The sequence below is a fragment of the Somniosus microcephalus genome, chromosome 6, assembly GCF_052327205.1.
Source record: "Somniosus microcephalus isolate GS21.2 chromosome 6, FLI_Smic_1.0, whole genome shotgun sequence".
NCBI lineage: Eukaryota > Metazoa > Chordata > Chondrichthyes > Squaliformes > Somniosidae > Somniosus > Somniosus microcephalus.
The window spans coordinates 20,867,515-20,894,250 of NC_140992.1; the positions used below are offsets into that span (position 1 = coordinate 20,867,515).

The following is a 26,736-nucleotide window of genomic DNA, read 5'->3' on the forward strand; positions in this document are numbered from 1 at the left end:
ACCTGTTGATTCAGTGAAGGGTCATTCAACTCATTTCCCAACTACTGCATTGCCAAATCTGTAAGGCAACAACCTGTAGTGATTCTCACCATCAGTGCTTGTACTCTACAACCATGGATGGTGCTGTTCCAATATTGATTTGTGGGGGTGGGGGGTCTCCATTCCTGCAATGACTAAGTGTATATGGAATACCCAAGGATGAATGACTCTAGCAGAGTCCTCCATTATTTAAATGAAAAGCATCCTGTGCAACCCCCAACCATTTCCTTAAGCTCTTGCAAAGGTGGTATGGGCAAAAAGAAATGGAACTGAAAACATTTATTGGGTTTTATTTCCTGCCTAGGAGCTAGGGATCATGTGAGCAACATGTCTTCAAGCAAGTCAGGCCACATCTTTCCCAAGCAATTCTTACTGTTTGGATCCATCATAAGATGTAGGCATGTATAGACAATCTTCCAAGGTAGGTATTGATTTCTTCTGCCCATGACCCTTCAATTCCAGATGCAGTCGTGTCATTTAACAGATTCCTTTAGTCTGAAATTGTCTAAATGTGGCTTGAAATGGTATTGGGAGAAAAACTTGCTGAGTGGAATGTGTTTTTACAGATCATTTACACTAAATGGTCCATAAAGTGTATGCACCCTTTGTAGATCATAAAAATAATTGAAAGGAAATGTTCAGACACTGATTTAGTCTAATATAATAAAATGCAGCAGATACTGGATCTGAAATAACAATGCTGGCCCAGACTTGAAATGTTAACCCTGTTTCTCTCCATGGATGATGCTGCCTGGCCAGAGTATTTCCAGCATTTTCTGTTACTGATTTAGTCTAGCTCTGCTTGGCAACTGGGCTAGATCAGTGACAAGTCAGGATAACCACCTGATTCAATGCAACTAGACTCCTGGGAATATCAATGCTGAGGTGGTGTGGTGGGCCCAGTGTTGCTTTCTGGTAAAGATCTTCAGCTGCAATGGACCCTACAGCTCTCGTGTTGAACATTTGTATGATCTTGCTGGAGGAAGTCACTTTGGGAGGGACCCATGGCAAAAACTTTGTTCATTTCTGGTGTCCCATGAGCAAATAGACTAAACCTGGGGGTGATTTTAACCTCACGAGCCAGACAGGAAACTGACATGATCGAATGGCTGGCTGCAAGTTTTATACTCCGGAAGTCAAATTTGGGAAGGTGCAAGACTTGGCCTGATCCGGTCCCTTCCTGCCCTGCTGCGTGGGTTGTAATTACCCTCATCTGATTCTTGAAAGAACAATGGTGCAATTACCATAACCCCCTTTAAGAAGCCATCTGTTTTTCATGTTCGCACATTGGCATTTAATCTCTTGTGCACAGGATGAGAATTTCAAAACTTGGCTAGTAAATTTACAGGATGAGAATTTCAAAACTTGGCTAGTCAATTTAAACAGAAAATGACAACTTTTAAAAAGAGGCTGAATGTATAGGAGCCTGAACTTTTTGCATTGTTTTAATCTTTCCAATGTTTCCATCCATTGGCCACTAAAGGAACTCATTGTCCATTTCAGTAGAGCTAGCACCCTGAAGGAAAGTACACAAACACCAAACCATTTTCTATAACAAAGCAACAAATTTATATAAATCCCAGCATACTAATGGTAAAACTGAAAACAGGCAACCCCTTAAAAAAACACAATATAAATGCTGCTTAATGGTACTGGATGCAGATTGTTGCTGGGGTAGAGTTCACCAGCCCAGTCAACCCTTCAATAGTGTGGGAGACCTAGGCATTATAAAGCATAAGTTCACACTTGGCTAGTAAACTATACAGTACTGGGATGCATTGCTAGGACAATCCAATATTTAAAAGTACCATGTCTGTAAGGCCTTATCTAGAATACTATTCAGTTTTGGTCTCGAGGTGTTTTTAATCCCTGGCCAAGGTTCAGAGGAGGGTCACTAGAGTGATGCATAATTTAAGAGCCCTTGGTTACCCAATAGGTTTAGTGTAGGGGGGCATGATTAAGAAGTTTGCAGATGATGCAAAAATTAACTGGTTTAACAAAGCTGTAGCCTGCAGGAAGATATCAATGAACTGGTCAAGTGGCATAGCATTCAATTCAGAGAAATGAGGTAATGCATTTGAGGAGGGCTAACCAGGCAAGGGAATACATGGTAGGATACTGAGAAGTGCAGAGTAACAGGGACCTTGGAGTGCATATCCACAGATCCCTGAAAGTAGGACAGGTGTATATAAGGTGGTTAAAAAGGCATATGGGTTACTTTCCTTTATTAGCTGAGGCATAGAGGTTCTGCTTGAACTGTATGAAACACTAGCTAAGCCATAGCTAGAGTAGGGTACAGTTCTGGTCACATTACAGGAGAGATGTGATTGTACTAGAGATTTGAGGATGTTGCCAGGATTGGAGAATTTTAGCTGAGCGAAAAGATTGGATCGGCTGGGGTTTTTATTAGAACAGAGGAGGCTGAGATTTGATTGAGGTGTATAAAATTGAGGGGCCTAGATAGAGTGGATAGGAAGGACCTATTTCCCTTGGCAGAGGTCAAGAACCAGGGGGCATAGATTTAAACTAATTGATAGGATTAGAGAAGAGTTGAGATTTTTTTCACGAGAGGGGGGGGGGGGGGGGGTGTGTGTGTCTGTAATGCACTGCCTGAAAGGGTGGTAGAGGCAGAAACATCACATTTTAAAAATACCTGGATATGCACTTAGTACCATAACCTACAAGCCTGTGCACAAGAGGCTGGATAGTTTTTTTTGGCCTGCACAGACATGGGTATCTATGCTATAAATTTCTGATTCTATGACGTGGTGCTTCTTACTCTAGAAAAGTATGCTGAGATAATTTAATTGGACTATTTAAAATAAAGGGACAAGATAGGGGCTGAGTGGAGAGACTATTTCAATTAGATAAGTTAGGGAGAACCAGGGGACATGCAGACAAGTTATGAAAGCATAGAATTAGGTTAGAAGTCAGGAAGGTTCTTCTGCACAAGATGATCAACCTGTAACAAGTTGCCAGTTTGTGCAGAGTGGATTCACTGCAAACGTTCGAGAGAGAGCTGGACGAGGTCCTGGCTGAGGCCGATGATCAGTGCAAGCAAAAGGTAGGTGAGATATTGGGTGATATGTCTGGCACTGGTGTTCTGATTGCCTTCAAGAATCAGAGCAATTGCCCAAAATATTTTTTGTGAATTGGCCAATAACACCTTTTGCCTTTCCCAGATAACATGGCTGCTGATGAGTGGAGTGGGTCAGAAAGCTTAATTGCACGATTGTATGGCACAGGCTTGATGAACCAACTGCTTTTCCTGTTGTCATTTTCATATGTTCATAGCCATGTGGCCATTCTTTACAGGAGCCTACATGATGCACATTGGCAGGCTCTTTGACCTTGTCAACCCACAGATGCACTTTCCCTGCAGGAGTTACTCCATAGTAACAAGCCCCCTGGCTGATTTCATTACTCCTTGGCCCAGGGTCACAGACCACAGTTGTATCCTACTCCACACAAACCAGGGATAAAAGCTCAAATGTTCTATTATATATGCTAATTTGGTAGTGTCTTTAACCTACCAGGGATTTCTTAAACTTTTCAGCCTGCTCAAATTGGTCATCTCAGGTAAGACTCAATTCATGTGGCTACGTTACACAGGGGGGGAAAAAAAAAATCAAGCCTTATGGCAATAACTTCAGTTGTTGAACTCAAAGGCAACACATGCCATTGATTCATTCACTACTGCATTAAAAACAAGACAGTCCTTTGGAAACCATTGTCTTTTATTCCATCAAATGTCTTAATACTCCTGTGAAGCACCTTAGGACGTTTTACTAGGTTAAAGGCGCTGTATAATACAAGTTGTTAAAATGATCAAATCAACTGAATACATTTGTATTATGAGTGTTGTGTTCTTTATTTACAACTCTTGTACCGTTACAGCAGATATAAAGAATGGAATTCAGAAATTAACTAATGCTTTGAAAATCCATTTACTTATGGGAATGTGTCACAAAAGTTAGAAAGAAATCAAATATTTATCTTTGGGAGTCAACTTAATGTAAATTTTTCCAAAAATGTAAATGGATACTGGGTGGCAGGATAGGAGAACAAAGCATAAATAAAGAGGGATTCATGAATTTTTTTTGGACACATTCCCTTACTAGTCATGTTGGTGTAATTAAGTTTTTTAAAAATGCAGGTTAAAAATCAAGTACAAAATTAGTTGAATGGAATGACTTTACATACACTATCAACAATCTAAACTATACAACCTAGTAGCCTCTGTGCACCAATATTAAATTATAGTAACATTTCAAAATGCAGCAGCGAGTACAACACTTTAACCTAAAGCTGATTAGTACAATACTCTTGTACTTGGGTAATATTTAATTATAGTAAATGAAAATAAAAATGTCACAAAAGATTAGCGCTCCCATGGATGTTGGACACGTGAATTAAAGTTGGATTGCCCACAAATAAAACAATTTCCTGCACTCTACAAGTCATCTGCCTTTTGGGAGAGGGAGCAAACCATGTCTCATAACAGCAATACATTGTCTACCACCAGAACAGATTTTTTGAACGTGTTAACATTCTTGTGGTATAAAGCATTGCAACAGCTCATGAAAGGGATGATCTTTATGCATGCCAGCTTTATTTTCTTTAAAAAGGGTTCACCAGTCTGCAGCCGTGGGTCACAATGAAGTCATCCCATATTTATCAATACCCCCTGTACTAAATAAAAAGGTTACCCAACAATTTTAAGTAGGACAAGTTTGGAAACCAAGGGGTGTTTGTTGAATACTGTCATGTTATGCCAACAACTCCACAACAGGGTAGAATTCTAAAGGAACCATCTTAGAACAAGTAATATATAAACTCACCTGTATGAAATCACAGCAGCTAACAGGCACTCTGTTCTGAACACTTACCCAAACACAAACTGGTACCTTTTATCCCAGGAAAGAGATTTTTCTACATCTCAAGCTACAGTAACAAAATGCCATTGAGGAAGGGAACTTAGAGCCGCTATTGCATTTCTTCAGAGTTTGATTTATCAGCTTTAGTTTTGATTTCAGAAAGTTACATTCAAGTTTGCATTGAGCTACTGAGCGATTAGTTGACTCTCAACTCCCAGCTCTCCCATTTGATTTATTGCACAGCCTACACAAACTGTCACCAATCATTTCCACTAAACTTGAATAAACCTTAACATGCTTCCACCTTGCTTATTACCCTCATCTGCTGTTCCAAAATTCTGAAGGGACTATGTCCAGGAAACATTACAGTGGAATATAGATAATAACTGATCCCCAAACAGAATTTCAATACACGCATTTTATCAACTTCAAAGAGAACATTTCTTGGCAAATTTACTTTACGTTAATCAGGATTCAACTGTGCTTGCACTTGGAATGCTATTTGGGTGAACAAATCCACAATTTTACTGTAGTGGACTATTTTTGGTGGCGAGAGGGATAAGATGAGGTGTGCGCAATTTGTCTGGATGAGTATGAAGTAGTAGAACAAGGCATGTACCCTTTCAGTTAAAATTTGCAAGATTCGAACACCTAAATAGCATATCTAACACCTGCCCTAAAAATAAAAAACATTACTGCTCTTTTAGGAGGAGTTGGAAGGGGATTAGTGAAAGAAACAAAATCAAACTTAAAAAAAAAAAGTTTAATGTGGGATTACTTACTGCATTTTGCATCAATAGCTCTCTGTACAGTAATTTTTTCTAAATATCTAGTAGGACCAAATGGATGGAAGACACCAAGAACATATTCAATCCGTCTCCATCTTAAGAGAAATGCCCAAACATGCCAAGCGTGTAACAGAAGTCGAACATTAGGATGCATCATTCCAATTACTGTATAAGAATTTTTTTTAATCTAAAAAGATTGAGCCGCATTAATTGTGTATTATCCCATCCAGTCTTGACATTACAGCACTTGAATTGCCACATGAATTAGGTTTTCCCATCATAATTCCAATGGACAATTCATTATCACTGTAAAATAGCACAGATCTTTTCCCTCTCCCTTGAAAATATCTATTTTTGAGTGATGAGGTGCAGGAGTTAGAAACAAATATCTTCGGTTATATGGAGTTTACAATGACATTTGATAACATTTTCCTCACAGACATGGATAGCAGTTAGGGACCAGCTGAGAACAACTTCAAACAAATTATGGCAAATCATATCACATCCAGTCAGCACCGTCACCGCAATCGTAGGCATAGTTTGGAAACTAATTCCATTGTAGCATTTTTATTAAGGATCACCTTCACTTTCAAGATTTTCTTTATACACCGAGATGGTGCATTGTGCAATACATACAACTACAGAATGATGTAGAATAAACTTTGTTCAAGTAACTCAAATTAAAAATCTACTTGAGAATTATACACATAAAATAATGTTTTGCACTACTTACTGGATCCTTCTTGATAAATGCAATCCAAAATATCCTATCACCTTAAAATAAAACTGGAAACAGTAATTACTAAGAGTTTATACATTGTGCACAGTAGAAAATTAGCCTTTTTACTGTCAATCCTGCATTCCTACTTAATTCCGTGGGTCAATTTATTGTGGATTTATAGTAACTGAAACCAGGTACAGAATTTCCCTACTTAAAAATCAAATCCAAAGTGAGTTGAGAATTTCGGCTTCAATGATAATCCTGATTTGGTCAAATACTCAAAGCAAGACATACTTACATCTGAAACAATTACTGTAGTAGGATTCTGGTGCAGAATATGCAGGAAATTGATAAAATAACATGATTTAAACAGTTTACAAAGAGACAAGAGTCATTCAGCTATCTTTGTATTCAAGTTTTTTTTTGTTAAAGTCATTCTCTTGGTATTCAGGTTCAACAAGTTACCCAGATACTATGGTTGGGTGATCAATGCAACAGGTTGCCGGCGGTACTGCAACAATGGCAAAAACGACGGCGACGATTCAGGGGAAACATCAGTGCTGCTCGGCGTTGACCACTTTTGGGCTGCCAAAAATCAATGGATGGCTGCCACACATTATTGGACTGTCGCACTTCACTCCGGCAGAAAAACGAGCAAAAAGATTTTAAATTCCTAGAAAATTTGCATATATATGTTGTGAAGTTGCAATGCATAAACTGTGGAAAAGCAAATGGAAAAATTTCCTGAACTTTTTAAATTTTGACACTCATTGTTTTTAAGGATGTGCAGATTTTGTGTTTAAAAAAACCCTAAAATCATCAAACTATTGCGGACGGCTCTCTGGTTCCTCTCTCTCCAACGATGGCTTCAGGGTTTTCCTGCTGCATCTGAACTACCGTTTCTTCATTGACTCCATCCTCAACATCGCTGCTATCTCCCTCTTCCTCCTCCTCTTCTTCATATTCAGAGGACTCCACTGCTTCTTGGTGAGATTGGGATTCCGACATGGTACCAAACGAGTGAGCACTGGTGGAGGCAAGTGACGATCTCAGCAGAGGCGTGTTCTCGGAGGCATCATCGTTTTCTTCGTGGCTGCTGTCCACATCATCAGTTTCTGAATCAGATTCTCCCTGAGATGCTACCACCTTCTGTTTGCAGACAGGGCAGGTCTTCTTTGTTCCAGTCAGCCACGGGTCCACACATTTACAGTGGTATGCTGGGTACATAAAAGAGAGGGAACCAAAAAAAAAATATTTAAACAGTATGAATTTATGAAATTTGCACCCCTCAACGTTATTTGGAAGTTCTGCAAAAAATTAAACATGTATATCCTTCAGCCTACTGTTAATTCAGCTGACAGAAAGGCTCGTGTGGAACATAAACACTGACATAGACCTGTTGGGCCGAATGGCCTGTTAGTGCTCCCACCTGTACACTGGAACATTACATCCTCATCATCAAAAGCCAGTTAACAATACTTAACATGTTTTTTCTATTTTCTTTTTACTTGTTTTTAAAAAAAATTAAACTGACAGATTGAAGACTTGGCCTTAAAAGTAGGTACTGCCCCAACAACAGGAGGAATCTGAACAGACAATCCTGAAATATAAATTGCAGAAATAGAATTTACGTTTGGCCATTAATTCAGCTGTATCCCATGGTCAATCCCAAGGAACAATTTACATTTTGTTTAAAAATCGAACATTTTGGATCTTCAGTTTTATTTTTTTTAAAGTGGTTCATGATGTTGCTGCACATTAAAAACCGGTTTACATTCAGTACAAGCACGGCTGTATAAATGAGAGTTTGGTTTGACCAGGAGTCATAAAATTTTAACTATGGGAGCACGAGCTGGGTAAAGGGGAAACAATGGGAGCACGAGCTGAGTAAAGGGGGGAAACAATGGGAGCACGAGACGGGTAAAGGGAGGAAACAATGGGAGCACGAGACGGGTAAAGGGAGGAAACAATGGGAGCACGAGACGGGTAAAGGGGAAACAATGGGAGCACGAGACGGGTAAAGGGAGGAAACAATGGGAGCACGAGACGGGTAAAGGGGAAACAATGGGAGCACGAGACGGGTAAAGGGGAAACAATGGGAGCACGAGACGGGTAAAGGGAGGAAACAATGGGAGCACGAGACGGGTAAAGGGAAACAATGGGAGCACGAGCTGGGTAAAGGGAAACAATGGGAGCACGAGACGGGTAAAGGGGAAACAATGGGAGCACGAGACGGGTAAAGGAAACTGGGAGCACGAGACGGGTAAAGGGAGGAAACAATGGGAGCACGAGACGGGTAAAGGAAACAATGGGAGCACGAGACGGGTAAAGAGGAAACAATGGGAGCACGAGACGGGTAAAGAGGAAACAATGGGAGCACGAGACGGGTAAAGAGGAAACAATGGGAGCACGAGACGGGTAAAGGGGAACAATGGGAGCACGAGACGGGTAAAGGGAGGAAACAATGGGAGCACGAGACGGGTAAAGGGAGGAAACAATGGGAGCACGAGACGGGTAAAGAGGAAACAATGGGAGCACGAGACGGGTAAAGGGAAACAATGGGAGCACGAGACGGGTAAAGAGGAAACAATGGGAGCACGAGACGGGCAAAGGGAGGAAACAATGGGAGCACGAGACGGGCAAAGGGAGGAAACAATGGGAGCACGAGACGGGTAAAGGGAAACAATGGGAGCACGAGACGGGTAAAGGGAGGAAACAATGGGAGCACGAGACGGGTAAAGGGAAACAATGGGAGCACGAGACGGGTAAAGGGAAACAATGGGAGCACGAGACGGGTAAAGGGAAACAATGGGAGCACGAGACGGATAAAGGGGAAACAATGGGAGCACGAGACGGGTAAAGGGGAAACAATGGGAGCACGAGACGGGTAAAGGGAGGAAACAATGGGAGCACGAGAGGGGTAAAGGGAGGAAACAATGGGAGCACGAGAGGGGTAAAGGGGAAACAATGGGAGCACGAGACGGGTAAAGGGGAAACTGGGAGCACGAGACGGGTAAAGGGAGCAAACAATGGGAGCACGAGACGGGTAAAGGGAAACAATGGGAGCACGAGCTGGGTAAAGGGGAAACAATGGGAGCACGAGACGGGTAAAGGGAAACAATGGGAGCACGAGACGGGTAAAGGGGAAACAATGGGAGCACGAGACGGGTAAAGGAAACAATGGGAGCACGAGACGGGTAAAGGGAGGAAACAATGGGAGCACGAGACGGGTAAAGGGAGGAAACAATGGGAGCACGAGACGGGTAAAGGAAACAATGGGAGCACGAGACGGGTAAAGGGAAACAATGGGAGCACGAGACGGGTAAAGAGGAAACAATGGGAGCACGAGACGGGTAAAGAGGAAACAATGGGAGCACGAGACGGGTAAAGAGGAAACAATGGGAGCACGAGACGGGTAAAGGGAGGAAACAATGGGAGCACGAGACGGGTAAAGGGAAACAATGGGAGCACGAGACGGGTAAAGGGGAAACAATGGGAGCACGAGACGGGTAAAGGAAACAATGGGAGCACGAGACGGGTAAAGGGAGGAAACAATGGGAGCACGAGACGGGTAAAGGGAGGAAACAATGGGAGCACGAGACGGGTAAAGGAAACAATGGGAGCACGAGACGGGTAAAGGGAAACAATGGGAGCACGAGACGGGTAAAGAGGAAACAATGGGAGCACGAGACGGGTAAAGAGGAAACAATGGGAGCACGAGACGGGTAAAGAGGAAACAATGGGAGCACGAGACGGGTAAAGGGGAAACAATGGGAGCACGAGACGGGTAAAGGGAAACAAGGGGAGCACGAGACGGGTAAAGGGAGGAAACAATGGGAGCACGAGACGGGTAAAGGGAGGAAACAATGGGAGCACGAGACGGGTAAAGGGAAACAATGGGAGCACGAGACGGGTAAAGAGGAAACAATGGGAGCACGAGAGGGGTAAAGGGAGGAAACAATGGGAGCACGAGACGGGTAAAGGAAACAATGGGAGCACGAGACGGGTAAAGGGAAACAATGGGAGCACGAGCTGGGTAAAGGGGAAACAATGGGAGCACGAGACGGGTAAAGGGAAACAATGGGAGCACGAGACGGGTAAAGGGGAAACAATGGGAGCACGAGACGGGTAAAGGAAACAATGGGAGCACGAGACGGGTAAAGGGAGGTAACAATGGGAGCACGAGACGGGTAAAGGGAGGAAACAATGGGAGCACGAGACGGGTAAAGGAAACAATGGGAGCACGAGACGGGTAAAGGGAAACAATGGGAGCACGAGACGGGTAAAGAGGAAACAATGGGAGCACGAGACGGGTAAAGAGGAAACAATGGGAGCACGAGACGGGTAAAGAGGAAACAATGGGAGCACGAGACGGGTAAAGGGGAAACAATGGGAGCACGAGACGGGTAAAGGGAGGAAACAATGGGAGCACGAGACGGGTAAAGGGAAACAATGGGAGCACGAGACGGGTAAAGGGGAAACAATGGGAGCACGAGACGGGTAAAGGAAACAATGGGAGCACGAGACGGGTAAAGGGAGGAAACAATGGGAGCACGAGACGGGTAAAGGGAGGAAACAATGGGAGCACGAGACGGGTAAAGGAAACAATGGGAGCACGAGACGGGTAAAGGGAAACAATGGGAGCACGAGACGGGTAAAGAGGAAACAATGGGAGCACGAGACGGGTAAAGAGGAAACAATGGGAGCACGAGACGGGTAAAGAGGAAACAATGGGAGCACGAGACGGGTAAAGGGGAAACAATGGGAGCACGAGACGGGTAAAGGGAAACAAGGGGAGCACGAGACGGGTAAAGGGAGGAAACAATGGGAGCACGAGACGGGTAAAGGGAGGAAACAATGGGAGCACGAGACGGGTAAAGGGAAACAATGGGAGCACGAGACGGGTAAAGAGGAAACAATGGGAGCACGAGAGGGGTAAAGGGAGGAAACAATGGCAGCACGAGACGGGCAAAGGGAGGAAACAATGGGAGCACGAGACGGGCAAAGGGAGGAAACAATGGGAGCACGAGACGGGTAAAGGGAAACAATGGGAGCACGAGACGGGTAAAGGGAGGAAACAATGGGAGCACGAGACGGGTAAAGGGAAACAATGGGAGCACGAGACGGGTAAAGGGAAACAATGGGAGCACGAGACGGATGAAGGGGAAACAATGGGAGCACGAGACGGGTAAAGGGGAAACAATGGGAGCACGAGACGGGTAAAGGGAGGAAACAATGGGAGCACGAGACGGGTAAAGGGAAACAATGGGAGCACGAGACGGATAAAGGGGAAACAATGGGAGCACGAGACGGGTAAAGGGAAACAATGGGAGCACGAGACGGATAAAGGGGAAACAATGGGAGCACGAGACGGGTAAAGGGAGGAAACAATGGGAGCACGAGACGGGTAAAGGGAGGAAACAATGGGAGCACGAGAGGGGTAAAGGGAGGAAACAATGGGAGCACGAGAGGGGTAAAGGGGAAACAATGGGAGCACGAGACGGGTAAAGAGGAAACAATGGGAGCACGAGACGGGTAAAGAAACAATGGGAGCACGAGACGGGTAAAGAGAGGAAACAATGGGAGCACGAGACGGGTAAAGAGGAAACAATGGGAGCACGAGACGGGTAAAGGGGAAACTGGGAGCACGAGACGGGTAAAGGGGAAACAATGGGAGCACGAGACGGGTAAAGGGAGGAAACAATGGGAGCACGAGACGGGTAAAGGGAAACAATGGGAGCACGAGACGGGTAAAGGGAAACAATGGGAGCACGAGACGGGTAAAGGGAAACAATGGGAGCACGAGACGGATAAAGGGGAAACAATGGGAGCACGAGACGGGTAAAGGGGAAACAATGGGAGCACGAGACGGGTAAAGGGAAACAATGGGAGCACGAGACGGATAAAGGGGAAACAATGGGAGCACGAGACGGGTAAAGAGGAAACAATGGGAGCACGAGACGGGTAAAGGGAGGAAACAATGGGAGCACGAGAGGGGTAAAGGGAGGAAACAATGGGAGCACGAGAGGGGTAAAGGGGAAACAATGGGAGCACGAGACGGGTAAAGAGGAAACAATGGGAGCACGAGACGGGTAAAGAGAGGAAACAATGGGAGCACGAGACGGGTAAAGAGGAAACAATGGGAGCACGAGACGGGTAAAGGGGAAACTGGGAGCACGAGACGGGTAAAGGGGAAACAATGGGAGCACGAGACGGGTAAAGAGAGGAAACAATGGGAGCACGAGACGGGTAAAGAGCAAACAATGGGAGCACGAGGCGGGTAAAGAGGAAACAATGGGAGCACGAGACGGGTAAAGAGGAAACAATGGGAGCACGAGACGGGTAAAGGGGAAACAATGGGAGCACGAGACGGGTAAAGGGAGGAAACAATGGGAGCACGAGACGGGCAAAGGGGAAACGAGAGCACGAGACGGGTAAAGGGGAAACAATGGGAGCACGAGACGGATAAAGAGGAAACAATGGGAGCACGAGACGGGCAAAGGGGAAACGAGAGCACGAGACGGGTACAGGGGAAACAATGGGAGCACGAGACGGGCAAAGGGGAAACGAGAGCACGAGACGGGTAAAGGGGAAACAATGGGAGCACAAGACGGGTAAAGGGGAAACGAGAGCACGAGACGGGTAAAGGGGAAACAATGGGAGCACGAGACGGATAAAGAGGAAATAATGGGAGCACGAGACGGGCAAAGGGGAAACAATGGGAGCACGAGACGGGTAAAGAGGAAACAATGGGAGCACGAGACGGGTAAAGGGGAATCAATGGGAGCACGAGACGGGTAAAGGGGAAACAATGGGAGCACGAGACGGGCAAAGGGGAAACAATGGGAGCACGAGACGGGTAAAGGGAAACAATGGGAGCACGAGACGGGTAAAGAGGAAACAATGGGAGCACGAGACGGGTAAAGACGAAACAATGGGAGCACGAGACGGGTAAAGGGAAACAATGGGAGCACGAGACGGGTAAAGAGGAAACAATGGGAGCACGAGACGGGCAAAGGGAGGAAACAATGGGAGCACGAGACGGGCAAAGGGAGGAAACAATGGGAGCACGAGACGGGTAAAGGGAAACAATGGGAGCACGAGACGGGTAAAGGGGAAACAATGGGAGCACGAGACGGGCAAAGGGGAAACGAGAGCACGAGACGGGTAAAGGGGAAACAATGGGAGCACGAGACGGGTAAAGGGGAAACAATGGGAGCACGAGACGGATAAAGAGGAAACAATGGGAGCACGAGACGGGCAAAGGGGAAACGAGAGCACGAGACGGGTAAAGGGGAAACAATGGGAGCACGAGACGGGCAAAGGGGAAACGAGAGCACGAGACGGGTAAAGGGGAAACAATGGGAGCACGAGACGGGTAAAGGGGAAACGAGAGCACGAGACGGGTAAAGGGGAAACGATGGGAGCACGAGACGGATAAAGAGGAAACAATGGGAGCACGAGACGGGCAAAGGGGAAACAATGGGAGCACGAGACGGGTAAAGAGGAAACAATGGGAGCACGAGACGGGTAAAGGAATCAATGGGAGCACGAGATGGGTAAAGGGGAAACAATGGGAGCACGAGACGGGCAAAGGGGAAACAATGGGCGCACGAGACGGGTAAAGGGGAAACTGGGAGCACGAGACGGGTAAAGCGGAAACAATGGGAGCACGAGACGGGTAAAGAGGAAACAATGGGAGCACGAGACGGGTAAAGCGGAAACAATGGGAGCACGAGACGGGTAAAGAGGAAACAATGGGAGCACGAGACGGGTAAAGCAAACAATGGGAGCACGAGACGGGTAAAGGGGAAACAATGGGAGCACGAGACGGGTAAAGAGAGGAAACAATGGGAGCACGAGACGGGCAAAGGGGAAACAATGGGAGCACGAGACGGGTAAAGGGGAAACAATGGGAGCACGAGACGGGTAAAGGGGAAACAATGGGAGCACGAGACGGGTAAAGAGAGGAAACAATGGGAGCACGAGACGGGTAAAGGGGAAACAATGGGAGCACGAGACGGGTAAAGGGGAAACAATGGGAGCACGAGACAGGTAGAGAGAGGAAACAAAGATATAGCATGCAGGATGGTATTTTTTGTATTTTTATGTCTATGCAAGTGAAGGCTGGGGAAGAAGCCAATCTAATATCGGTGTGTTGAAAGTTAAACTTACCTATTTTGCTCGTTACAGGATGGAGAAGTATTTGCTTACCATGTGAACAGGGCAGGATGCGAAGCTTGTCACCTTCTTCATACTCATCCAGACAAATTGCGCACACCTCATATTCATCACCTGCAGCAACACAAAGGAACGGTTATACTTTGCTGCTCTAATGATGACATGCTACTTATGCAAGGCTATTTGAACATGAGGTATTGTGCCATTATATTAAAAATGTCTGAACAACAACTAATAGGCATTAGACCGTCAACAGGATTTATTTAACAAGTTGAGTGACAATCTGTTTATACAGCAGGTCCTCTCTTGGGGCACAATGAATAGAACCAGACAGCGCACGGCTGACATTTAATCTCTAGGACTGAGAATTGCAAGCTAGCAGATACCTCAGCTCCTTGCTTGTGTGTATGACAAAAGAATCACTTATGTAAATAGCGGGTTTGCCACACTTAAAGGGCCAGGCCTTGCTGGCTCTACTAACAATACAGAAATATTTGACACTCTAATTATTCTCCGTTGGCCATTTACCAGACTCAGCAAAAGACAAAAAACTCTTTTTGGGGAAAAAAATGTACAAAATATATTTCTAAGTCTATAATTGTGAACAAAAGCAAAATACTGTGGATGCTGGAAATCTGAAATAAAAACCGAAAATGCTGGTCTCAGCCAGTCAGGCAGCATCTGTAGAGTGAGAAACAAGAGTTGACGTTTCAGGTTGATGACCTTTCATCAGAACAATTGTGAAGCCTCCCATTCCTCTTGTAAACCACAAGGGATGGAGTGGCTGAAATGCAGTGTTTACAGAATGCACCTCGTTAGTAAATGATAGGTTATGTGAAGTTATCTCCAATACCTCTATTTGGAATGCCACTTGCGAGGATATAGCATGAGGAGCTCCTGGTTTGGTTAAACACTGGTGCAAATTCAGCTGCAACAATTACACTAATGAATTTGCTTTCAAATTTATTTCAAATCATTGCAATGATTTTAGGGTTTGGGAGCCAAGCTATGAAGAAGTGATCCTCTAAAGTGAGAAATTTCACTGCTTCTTGATAGCACCGTGTGCAATATAATTCTTTGTATCTCATGTCATTTCTTGGACTTTTAAACTTAGTTATTACAACCAAAAACCTACATTGTGAGGTAGAATCAAATAAGTTTACGGCATTGAAGGAGGCCATTTGGCCCATCGTGTCTTTTAAAAAAAATTAGTTTGTGGGATATGGGCGTCGCTGGCAAGGCCAGCATTTATTGTCCATCCCGAATTGCCGCTCCAGTCCGTGTGGTGAAGGAACTCCCACAGTGCTGTTAGGGAGGGAGTTCCAGGATTTTGACCCAGCGACGATGAAGGATCAGCGATATACTTCTAAGTCAGGATGGTGTGTGACTTGGAGGGGAACTTGCAGGTGGTGGTGTTCCCATGCACCTGCTGCCCTTGTCCATCTAGGTGGAAGAAGCCTTGGTGAGTTGCTGCAGTGCATCTTGTAGATGGTACACACTGCAGCCACGGTACGCCGGTGGCGGAGGGAGTGAATGTTTAAGGCGGTGGATGGGGTGCCAATCAAGCGGGCTGCTTTGTCTTGGATGGTGTCGAGCTTCTTGAGTGTTGTTGGAGCTGCACTCATCCAGGCAAGTGGAGAGTATTCCATCACACTCCTCACTTGTGCCGCAGGAGGTGAGACACTCGCCGCAGAATACCCAGCCTCTGACCTGCTCTTGTTGCCACATAGTATTTATGTGGCTGGTCCAGTTCAGTTTCTGGTCAATGGTGATCCCCAGGATGTTGATGGTGGGGGATTCGGCGATGGTAATGCTGTTGAATGTCGAGGGGCGGTGATTAGACTCTCTCTTGTTGGAGACAGTCATTGCCTGGCACTGTGTGGTGCGAATGTTACCTGCCACTTATCAGCCCAAGCCGGAATGTCATCCAGATCTTCTTGCATGCGGGCATGGACTGCTTCATTATCTGAGGAGTTGTGAATGGCGCTGAACACTGCAGTCATCAGCGAACATCCCCATTTCTGACCTTATGTTGGAGGGAAGGTCATTGATGAAGCAGCCGAAGATGGTTGGGCCTAGGACACTGCCCTGAGGAACTCCTGCAGTGTCTGCTGGCCGAAAGAGAGCTATCTAGCTAAATCCCACTTTCCAGCTCTTGGTCCGTAGCCTTGTAGGTAACGGCACTTCAAGTGCACATCCAAGTACTTATTAAATACGATGAGGGTTTCTGCCTCTACCACCCTTTCAGGCAGTGAGCTCCAGACCCCCACTACCCTCTGGGTGAGAACATTTACTTTAAATCTATGCACCCTGGTTATTGACCTCTCTGCTAAGGGAGGTGTTGCAACAATTAAACTATTTATAGAAGTGTGCAGGAGCCAAACTGCACAAGAACCCCAAATACAGAGGAACCATCCCTTTATAATATGCTGCTGTTTGGTTCCTCTTTTGGCAAAGATATCCGCAGCTTCTTAAAATGAACTTACCTAATATCACTTCAAAATTGCCTAGTAAAAGAATGCACTGGATAAGACTAACCACTTTATTTTTATATACAGGCACCATCAAATGCTGGATGGTGCTAATGATTTAAGGTCTTCCTTCTTTCTGGGAGAGTCAGAAACATTTGTGCTACAAACTGGAATTAACATTTTTAATATAAATGGGCATACGTCCATAAATTGGAAACTATGACATCTTTGAGGTCATGCAGAAAGCCTCAAATACTTCCCTTAATTCGATAATTAGGGAGAAAACACTACACAATCAGGTGAGGAATTATTTCACCAGCTACCCAGCACCCGACACCACTTCTAGGGCTTTACGCTAAAGTGACCCAGCAGACATGTCTGTCCAAAGATGGGCAGGTGAATTGTGCTAATGACAAAAGGATGTTAAATGAAGTGTTTCCTGTCATTTATAAAACTGGAGTTTAAAAGTTTTTAAATTCCCGTTTTGTCCAAGGCAAAGTGATTAAATCAGGAATTTTAAACCTCAAAATGTTTTTAAGTCTTTATGTTGTGCAGTAATTTAACAGCACCCGCCCCCCCCCCCCCCAACCACCACCAAGGGCAGGCACCCTAGTGCCAGAACGGTAGAACAACCTGGATTTATGATGTGGAGATGCTGGTGTTGGACTGGGGTGGACAAATGTGAGAAGTCACAACACCAGGTTATAGTCCAACAGCTTTATTTGAGATCACAAGCTTTTGGAGCGCTGCTCCTTCATCAGGTGAAGTGAAGAGATGCATATAGGCACAGCATATATAGTCAGAGAACACTGCCAGATGATTACAGGTAATCTTTCTAACTGCCCTTTATCACACCTCGGCAGAGAGATAATCACAGCAATCAAAGGTATGAAAGGTGTCCAAACAGGTCAGTCAGGAAAACATTACATCAAAGAACAATGAGGTGGGGTCACAAGGGGTCAAATGTTGCAGATGCTGGGGTCTGTATGAAAAACAAAAAGCAAACAAAAAACAAATAAAAAATAATGTTGTGCATCTGTGTAGAGAGAACAAGCCAACAACGACTCGAGTCTGGATGACTCTACGTCAGGTGCAGTTACATGTAGCGTGACATGAACCCAAGATCCCGGTTGAGGCCGTCCCCGTGAGTGCGGAACTTGGCTATCAGTTTCTGCTCGACGATTTTGCGTTGTCGTGTGTCTCGAAGGCCGCCTTGGAGAATGCTTACCTGAAGATCGGAGGCTGAATATCCTTGACTGCTGAAGTGTTCCCCGACTGGGAGGGAACACTCCTGCCTGGTGATTGTTGTGCGGTGTCCGTTCAACCGTTGTCGCAGTGTCTGCATGGTCTCGCCGGGTATCCTTTCCTGCAACGTATGAGGTAGACAACGTTGGCCGAGTCACATGAGTATGTACCATGTACCTGGTGGGTGGTGTCCTCCCGTGTGATGATGGTATCTGTGTTGATGATCTGGCATGTCTTGCAGAGGTTGCCGTGGCAGGGTTGTGTGGTGTCGTGGTCGCTGTTCTCCTGAAAGCTGGGTAATTTGCTGCGAACTATGGTCTGTTTGAGGTTAGGCGGCTGTTTGAAGGCAAGTAGTGGAGGCGTGGGGATGGCCTTAGCGAGGTGTTCGTCGTCATCGATGACATGTTGAAGGCTGCGAAGAACATGGCGTAGTTTCTCCACTCCGGGGAAGTACTGGACGACGAAGGGTACTCTGTTGGTTGTGTCCCGGGTTTGTCTTCTGAGGAGGTCTATGCGATTTTTCGCTGTGGCCCGTCGGAACTGTCGATTGACTAGTCGAACGTCATATCCCGTTCTTACGAGGACGTCTTTCAGCGTCTGTAGGTGTCCGTCGCGTTCCTCCTCGATGCTCCACTTCTCCAGCTTCCACCCTAACGACGTTAAAGAAGCCATCCCCTATGGACAAGCCCTGCGAATACACAGGATCTGCTCAGACGAGGAGGAACGCGATGGACACCTACAGACGCTGAAAGACGCCCTCGTAAGAACGGGATATGACGCTCGACTAGTCGATTGGCAGTTCCGATGGGCCACAGCGAAAAATCGCATAGACCTCCTCAGAAGACAAACACGGGACACAACCAACAGAGTACCCTTCGTCGTCCAGTACTTCCCTGGAGCGGTGAAACTACGCCATGTTCTTCGCAGCCTTCAACATGTCATCGATGACGATGAACACCTCGCTAAGGCCATCCCCACGCCTCGCCTTCAAACAGCAGCCTAACCTCAAACAGACCGTCGTTCGCAGCAAATTACCCAGCTTTCAGGAGAACAGCGACCACGACACCACACAACCCTGCCACAGCAACCTCTGCAAGACATGCCAGATCATCAACACAGATACCATCATCACACGGGAGGACACCACCCACCAGGTACATGGTACATACTCATGTGACTCAGCCAACATTGTCTACCTCATACGTTGCAGGAAAGGATGCCCCGGAGCATGGTACATTGGCGAGACCATGCAGACACTGCGACAATGGATGAACGGACACCGCACAACAATCGCCAGGCAGGAGTGTTCCCTTCCAGTCGGGGAACACTTCAGCAGTCAAGGACATTCAGCCTCCGATCTTCGGGTAAGCATTCTCCAAGGCGGCCTTTGAGACACACGACAACGCAAAATTGTCGAGCAGAAACTGATAGCCAAGTTCCGCACTCATGAGGACGGCCTCAACCGGGATCTTGGATTCATGTCACGCTACATGTAACCCCACCTGACATAGAGTCATCCAGACTCGAGTCGTTGTTGCCTTGTTCTCTCTACACAGATGCACACTTTTTTTTTTTTTTATTTGTTTTTTGTTTGCTTTTTGTTTTTCATACAGACCCCAGCATCTGCAACATTTGACCCCTTGTGACCCCACCTCATTGTTCTTTGATGTAATGTTTTCCTGACTGACCTGTTTGGACACCTTTCATACCTTTGATTGCTGTGATTATCTCTCTGCTGAGGTGTGATAAAGGGCAGTTAGAAAGATTACCTGTAATCATCTGGCAGTGTTCTCTGACTATATATGCTGTGCCTATATGCATCTCTTCACTTCACCTGACGAAGGAGCAACGCTCCGAAAGCTTGTGATCTCAAATAAAGCTGTTGGACTATAACCTGGATTTATATGGTGCCTATGATGTCCTTTAGGGTCAATAAATTACTTCTGAAGTGCAGTCACTGTAATGTAGGGAAACGTGGCAGCCAATGTGCACACAGTAAGGTCTCACAAACAGCAATGAGATAGATCTGTTTTTGGTGTTGGTTGAAGGATAAATTTGGACAATGTGCTGTGAGAGGTTCCCTGTTTTTTTGTTGAATAGTGCCATGGGATCTTGTATATTCACCTGAACAATCAGCTAGGCCTCAGTTTAACGTCTCACCCGAAAGACGGCATCGCTGACAATTCAGCACTCTCTCAGTACTGCACTGAAGTATCAACCTAGATTATGTTCTCAAGTCCTGCTTGAACCCACAACCTTCTAACTTAGAGGCAAGAGTGCTACTACTGAGCCAAGCTCCATATGTAAACTACTCTATCCCCAGGAAATGGGTGGATAGAAGTTCTGGGTCCCCAGTCTCCTCATTGTCAGTCAACTTACTAGGAAATGCTGAATAGCTCAGTACTGTAATATCATTAGGACTTCACGGTCCAATTTTAACAGTTCTTGTGAAATTTTGAATCAGTGAAGCAAGTGGTAGAGTAGAACAGAGTAAATCAATAAAATGCTACTGTTTACAATTGATGGTAAATTTAAGAACACTCAAAAGAAATTACCCGCACTCCTCAAACAAAAAAATTGATAGAGAAGTCTTTGAAAATCATTTATGAAGGAGAAGACAAGCACATATACAAATACTACTGCAAACTGGGAAAATTATCATTGCTTAATTTCCTTCTGATGACCCTTCAGAAACCAGACGGTAGTTAAGTCATGGACGATACTTCAACTCAGTGATGGAGTAATTTTAATTGATGACAAATCAATTTTGAGAAATGGCTCTGGAAATCACTTTCACTACTTCCATAAGGAAAGGTGGCAGATAAAGGTCAGTGTCATCTTTTCTGAAAGTCTAACAAATTTAAGTGATGGCTTTATACAAGGCTAATTCTCAGCTTATTCATTTTTTTAAAATGGTTCAGAGTTGGGTGAAGTGACTTGTAAACTTAAGGCCAACCCGAGAAAGTATTGGCATTGTATCTAAATGGTTTGTGGGCAGGTGGACACGAACCATAATACAACATCTCAACCTTCTGCCAGTGTCAACTTGGCTCAGTGGTAATACTCTCGCCTCAGTCAGAGGGTCAGGCATCCATGGCCCACAGAACACTCAAGTGTTTGGGTACCACAATAGTTCAGACAAGTTTCTTTTCAATTCTGGGGCCAGGCTTCAAATCCAGCCTAAACGGATGAAAATCTGTTGGCTGTTCAAATCCTTTGCAAAATTAGATTGAAACAGTCACGTGCCATGTTTAAAATTGTCAAAATCTCTTCCAAATCAGCTCAGATCTCTTTTCATGTAGCATGGCTCCACACTTGTTCTTTTCTGAGTTGCATCCAGCTCACATCAGAAGAGCTCTATATTGCAGTTACTATAGCTGCCATTTCATTTTTATGGTTATGTTAACTTTGAACATGGGGTGCTTAAATAAACTAATTAACACTTGCCTCAACCAAGTTTTATTTCCTTCTTATTTAAAAAAATCAATATTGGTTGAAAAACATTAAAAATAATAGATGCATGGGGCAGCCACACCGCCAAGTGTTAGGACATAGACTTCCTTGAATTTACACATGGCAAGATCCCACAGTATTGGTTGAGGATTTAGAGAATGCATCAAATGAACAATCACTCCCTGCAAGCAAATGGTTACATCATGACATGGAACAGGAACACCCACCGTCTAGAGAATGGCATTTGGTAACAGGATTTTAAAAAGATGATATCTCACCGTCAGAACCTGTTTTAAAGAGGGACTCTCAGCATCATTTAAGCATAAAACTTGCAAAGAATCTCGCACTAAAGTGAAGGAACAAGTGACAACACCACTGTTGGAGTAAAAGTAGACAGGGCGTAGTCAAGTTTCCGCTCCTTTACGTCAGTAATATCCACAATCCGGGCAAAATCGACCGAACCAGTGCAAAAGGGTGGACAATTTTAAACGCGAGTTACGCCCAAAAGCACTTACGTTCGTGTTTCTGTGATCTTTTACGCTGGTTTAAGATTAAATTCGCCGACAAAACTGGCTATGACCCCAGTTCAACATCGCGCTGGTTCGGGAAGGCTCTTTCAATTGTGCTAATTTTCTGAGGCGCACTGGTACTACTGGCATGTTTTTTGATATTAAAAAATATTTGATTTACTAAGAAACCAACTAGTGTACGCCAATGAAAGTAATAAATGGTTCAGTACAATTTTTTTTAATTTTTTTAAAGTCATTATCAGTGATTTTAAAATCAGGTTGCTCACAGGTGGAGGACTGGAGACACTAAAAATGTTTATTTTCTGTGATTAAAACTGAACCGGGTTACCACTCTTAAATACATCAATGAATACTTTTTAAATAGTAAGAAAATAAAATTAGATTCAATTACAGCCCGACTGCGCTGGTTCATGGAAGATTTTAAGTTTGTGATCATGCTAATGATTATCGGAAACTTGAACTGTAACCTAACCGGCGGCGCAATATCCCGATTGTGCTCAAAGTGGAAAGCCTACCCCGATAAATTAAGTGACAGCAATTAGGTGGAGCCAAGCTCGAGCTTTAAAAGCCTACAGACTTTACAAAGAGGGAAAAATTGGGGGAGATAATTAGTTCCAAAGTTTTGGAGCCATTGAGAAGAAAGGGTTAGAGAGAGTGGATGACTACAGCGAGTGTCTATTTCAGATCAGTAAGGATACAGGTCAGTGAGATTGCAGTTGGAGGAAAAGTCTGTCCCACAAGAAGAGGGTGAAAGAGGATTCACAGAAATGGTAAGACACGGGTTTGGCACGGTTGGTTGCTGGAAGAGCAGGAGGACAACAGATGATGTTTCTTTTCAAGAAGAAAGTGTCTAGCAGCTGTAGTAGATTTAAGAATAAAACAAAACTGTAGTGCGCGCCTTAAATAAAAGCTCAAATTATTTGGATGCTCTGAACTGAAGTTAAGGCAGGCCTCAACACAAATTAGGGATTTTTATAAACAAACTGAATAATCAATTCTAAGATTTTAAAAAGAACTTTTATATTGAGCACATTGGATTTCAACATTAAAACGTAAATAAATTCATACCATCTAAGAAAGTTGCAGATTCTACAGCATATTAGTTATATAGCCTTGCCACTAATATTCCTTTAACTTAAATACTGTGGCATCGAGAGCAGGTCAGAGGCAAGGTATTCTGTGGCGAGTGTCTCACCTCCTGACTCACCAAAGTCTTTCCACCATTTACAAGGCACAAGTAAGGAGTGTGATGGCATACTCTCCACTTGCCTGGATGAATGCAGCTCCAACAACACTCAAGAAGGTCGACACCATCCAGGACAAAGCAGCCCGCTTGATTGGCACCCAATCCACCACCTTAAACATTCACTCCCTCCACCACCGGCGTACCGTGGCTGCAGTGTGTACCATCTACAAGATGCACTGCAGCAACTCGCCATGGCTTCTTCGGCAGCACCTCCCAAACCCACTGTGGTAAACCACTGTTACCGTTCACAGCCGTTCACTATTGTTACACTGTTGTTATCACTGTTTACACTGTTGTCATCACTACACAAGGTTACCTCTTGCCACGCACGCTGTTATACCTAGGCATACCTCAGCTGACTCCGCCCATGGCTCCGCCTGCTTGCCCAGGTATAAAGGTGACCGCTTGGCTAGTATTCTTCCTTGTTGGAACCGATCACCCACGAGGGTGGGCTCTGTTATTTAGCCAATAAAAACCTATAGTTACTATCTTAACTCGTCGCTTTTCATGGAATGAATTGATAGGTATATCACCCACGACCTCTACCACCTAGAAGGACAAGGGCAGCAGGCGCATGGGAACACCACCACCTCCAAGTCATACACCATCCTGACTTAGAAGTATATCGCTGATCCTTCATCGTCGCTGGGTCAAAATCCTGGAACTCCCTCCCTAACAGCACTGTGGGAGCACCTTCACCACACGGACTGCAGCGGTTCAAGGCGGCGACTCACCACCACCTTCTCAAGGGCAACTAGGGATGGGCAATAAATGCTGGCCTTTCCAGCGACGCCCAGATCCCATAAGCGAATTAAAAAAAACTTAAATGCAAGGTAGTGAATTGTGCTGTGATTCATCAAAAATAAATACTGGAAGTCCTATATCTGAACCCAGATACCCCTGAAGGTCCTGTATCAATGTCTGCCATACGGCCCCTCAAGTGTTCTGGAACAACAACTTGCATTTATGTAACACATTTAATGCAAGAAAATATCGCCAAATGCTTTAAAAATAGGTGCAAGGAAAACAGACACCCAGCCGCAAGGGAGAATGTAGGTGTGATCAAAGGCTTAGTTTATAGAAACAGCGTTTCAAGGAGTAAAACAAAACAAATTCCCCATCAAGATCAAGTCCTAAAACCATTCGGCACACCAGCTCCATCCTCGTCAGTGACCAATTAGACAAGTGACTGCATCACAAGAGCTATGATAATTGCTTCCAAGACACTGGAGTACTGCTACATTGTACAAAGAATAATCCCATACTCCACTCAGAACATGCCGGTTTCCTTTAGCTACATCACACACAAGTTCTATCCTATAAATAGGATACGCATGGCGTTGATGGACGTCATATTGATTACAATTGCGCAGGAAACCTGTACAATTCACCAGGAACATAGTCACTCCAACCAGTGTACTACCCTTCACTTCTGGAATGAAAACTGTATTTTAACAATTGTGCATTGTCACTCCTGTTTTTAATTATTTTTGTAGGAAATAAATAAACTCCTTTTGTTCACCAAAGCACACCAAAAAATGAAATCATTTTACTGTGTGCTGCTATATGGGACTGTAATTTTGAATACAATTATACAGAGCATGCACCACACTGAACAAAAAGTTTTCTTTGACCGTGAAAAGTAATACTTAGTACCAAACAAGTCGAGGATAAGCTACCTATTTTCAAGTACTACTGCATGAAAATAGTGTCAGCAGCTTCTGGTTCCCCTATCCCTCCTCCACCCAGAAAAAAAACCTATTTGAATCATTGCATTAATCAGGATTTGAAAATACAATGATGTTTAAAATTTTACCCAAATAGGAAATGCTCCCAAAGATGGTGTGTAGCTTTCCATAAACTCAGAACTCTTCTCAATTGCCTAGTACTTACTGGAATGGGAAACAATGCAGCTGGCAAGCAGTAATGGAAGGTTGCAAAGAGTTTTTTGTTATTGTCTCGATATGATGAATTACTCGCTGGGAAAGATGAACAGCATTAGCAGATTCAGCATATACACAACTGCTAGATGTAGCTACTAAACAAAAGATCCAAGTGTTGAAAGCAGTTACAAAGTCCAACTGAGCCCGGGAGGAAGGGGAATGGATAGACAGAGTGTTAGATAAAGTATGAAAGAAAGAATAATCTCATGTTTATACCAAAAACTGAATAACATCTGCAGCAATGTGGCAGCATGGGATTGGGGGCAATATATTAGCATGGATTGAGGATTGGTTAACCAACTGAAAACAGAGTAGGAATAAACATGTCATTTTCGGGTTGACAGGCTGTAACTAGTGGGGTACCACCGCAAGGATCAGTGCTTGGGCCTCAGCTATTTACAACCTATATCAATGACTTAGATGAGGAGATGATGTGGAGATGCCGGTGTTGGACTGGGGTGGACAAATGTAAGAAGTCACACAACACCAGGTTATAGTCCAACACCTGACGAAGGAGCAGCGCTCCGAAAGCTTGTGATTTCAAATAAAACTGTTGGACTATAACCTGGTGTTGTGTGACTTCTCACATTAGAGGAGGAGACAGAGTGTAATATATCCAAGTTTGCTAACAATACAAAGCTAGGTGGGAAAGTAAGTTGTGAGGAGGATGCAAAGAGGCTGAAGAGAGATATAGACAGGTTAAGTGAGTGGGCAAGAACATGGCAGATTGAATATAATGTGGAGAAATGTGAAGTTATACACGAGAGAAAAATAGAAAACCAGAATATTTTTTAAAAAGAGAGAGATTGGGAAATGTTGGTATTCAGAGGGACTTGGTGTCCTTGTACACAAATCACAAAGTTAACATGCAGGTACAGCAAGCAATTAGGAAAGCAAATGGTATGTTAGCCTTTATTACAAAAGGATTGGAGTAAAGAAGTTTTATTGCAATTATATAGGGCCCTGGTGAGACCACACCTGGAGTACTGCATACAGTCTTGTCTCCTTACCCAAGGAAGGTTATACTTACCTCAGAGGGAGTGCAACGAAGGTTCATCAGACTGATTTCTGGGATGGGGGATTGTCCTACAAGCTATGGAGGAGAGATTGAGTAGAGCAGGCCTATATTCCTTAGAATTTAGAAGAATGAGAGGTGATCATATAATTCTTACAGGGCTCGACAAGGTAGATGGAAGGAGGATGTTTCCCCTGGCTGGGGAGTCTAGAACACAGGGTCACAGT

General features: G+C 44.5%; 1 protein-coding gene across 3 annotated transcripts in view; it reads right to left on the minus strand.

Annotated features, from left to right (window-relative positions):
• Nucleotides 1-3,758: 3,758 nt before the first annotated feature.
• Nucleotides 3,759-26,736, minus strand: part of LOC147115522 (E3 ubiquitin-protein ligase RNF13-like) — a 317,497-nt gene continuing 294,519 nt past the window's right edge. For all 3 annotated transcript variants that reach the window (XM_085989823.1, XM_085989824.1, XM_085989825.1), the window contains 2 exons: nt 14,640-14,720; nt 3,759-7,642 (listed from right to left, as the gene is read on the minus strand). In XM_085989823.1, coding sequence (XP_085845949.1) covers nt 7,245-7,642; nt 14,640-14,720 — 479 coding nt within the window. In that variant the 3' untranslated portion in view covers nt 3,759-7,244. The remainder of the gene's footprint in view (nt 7,643-14,639; nt 14,721-26,736) is intronic.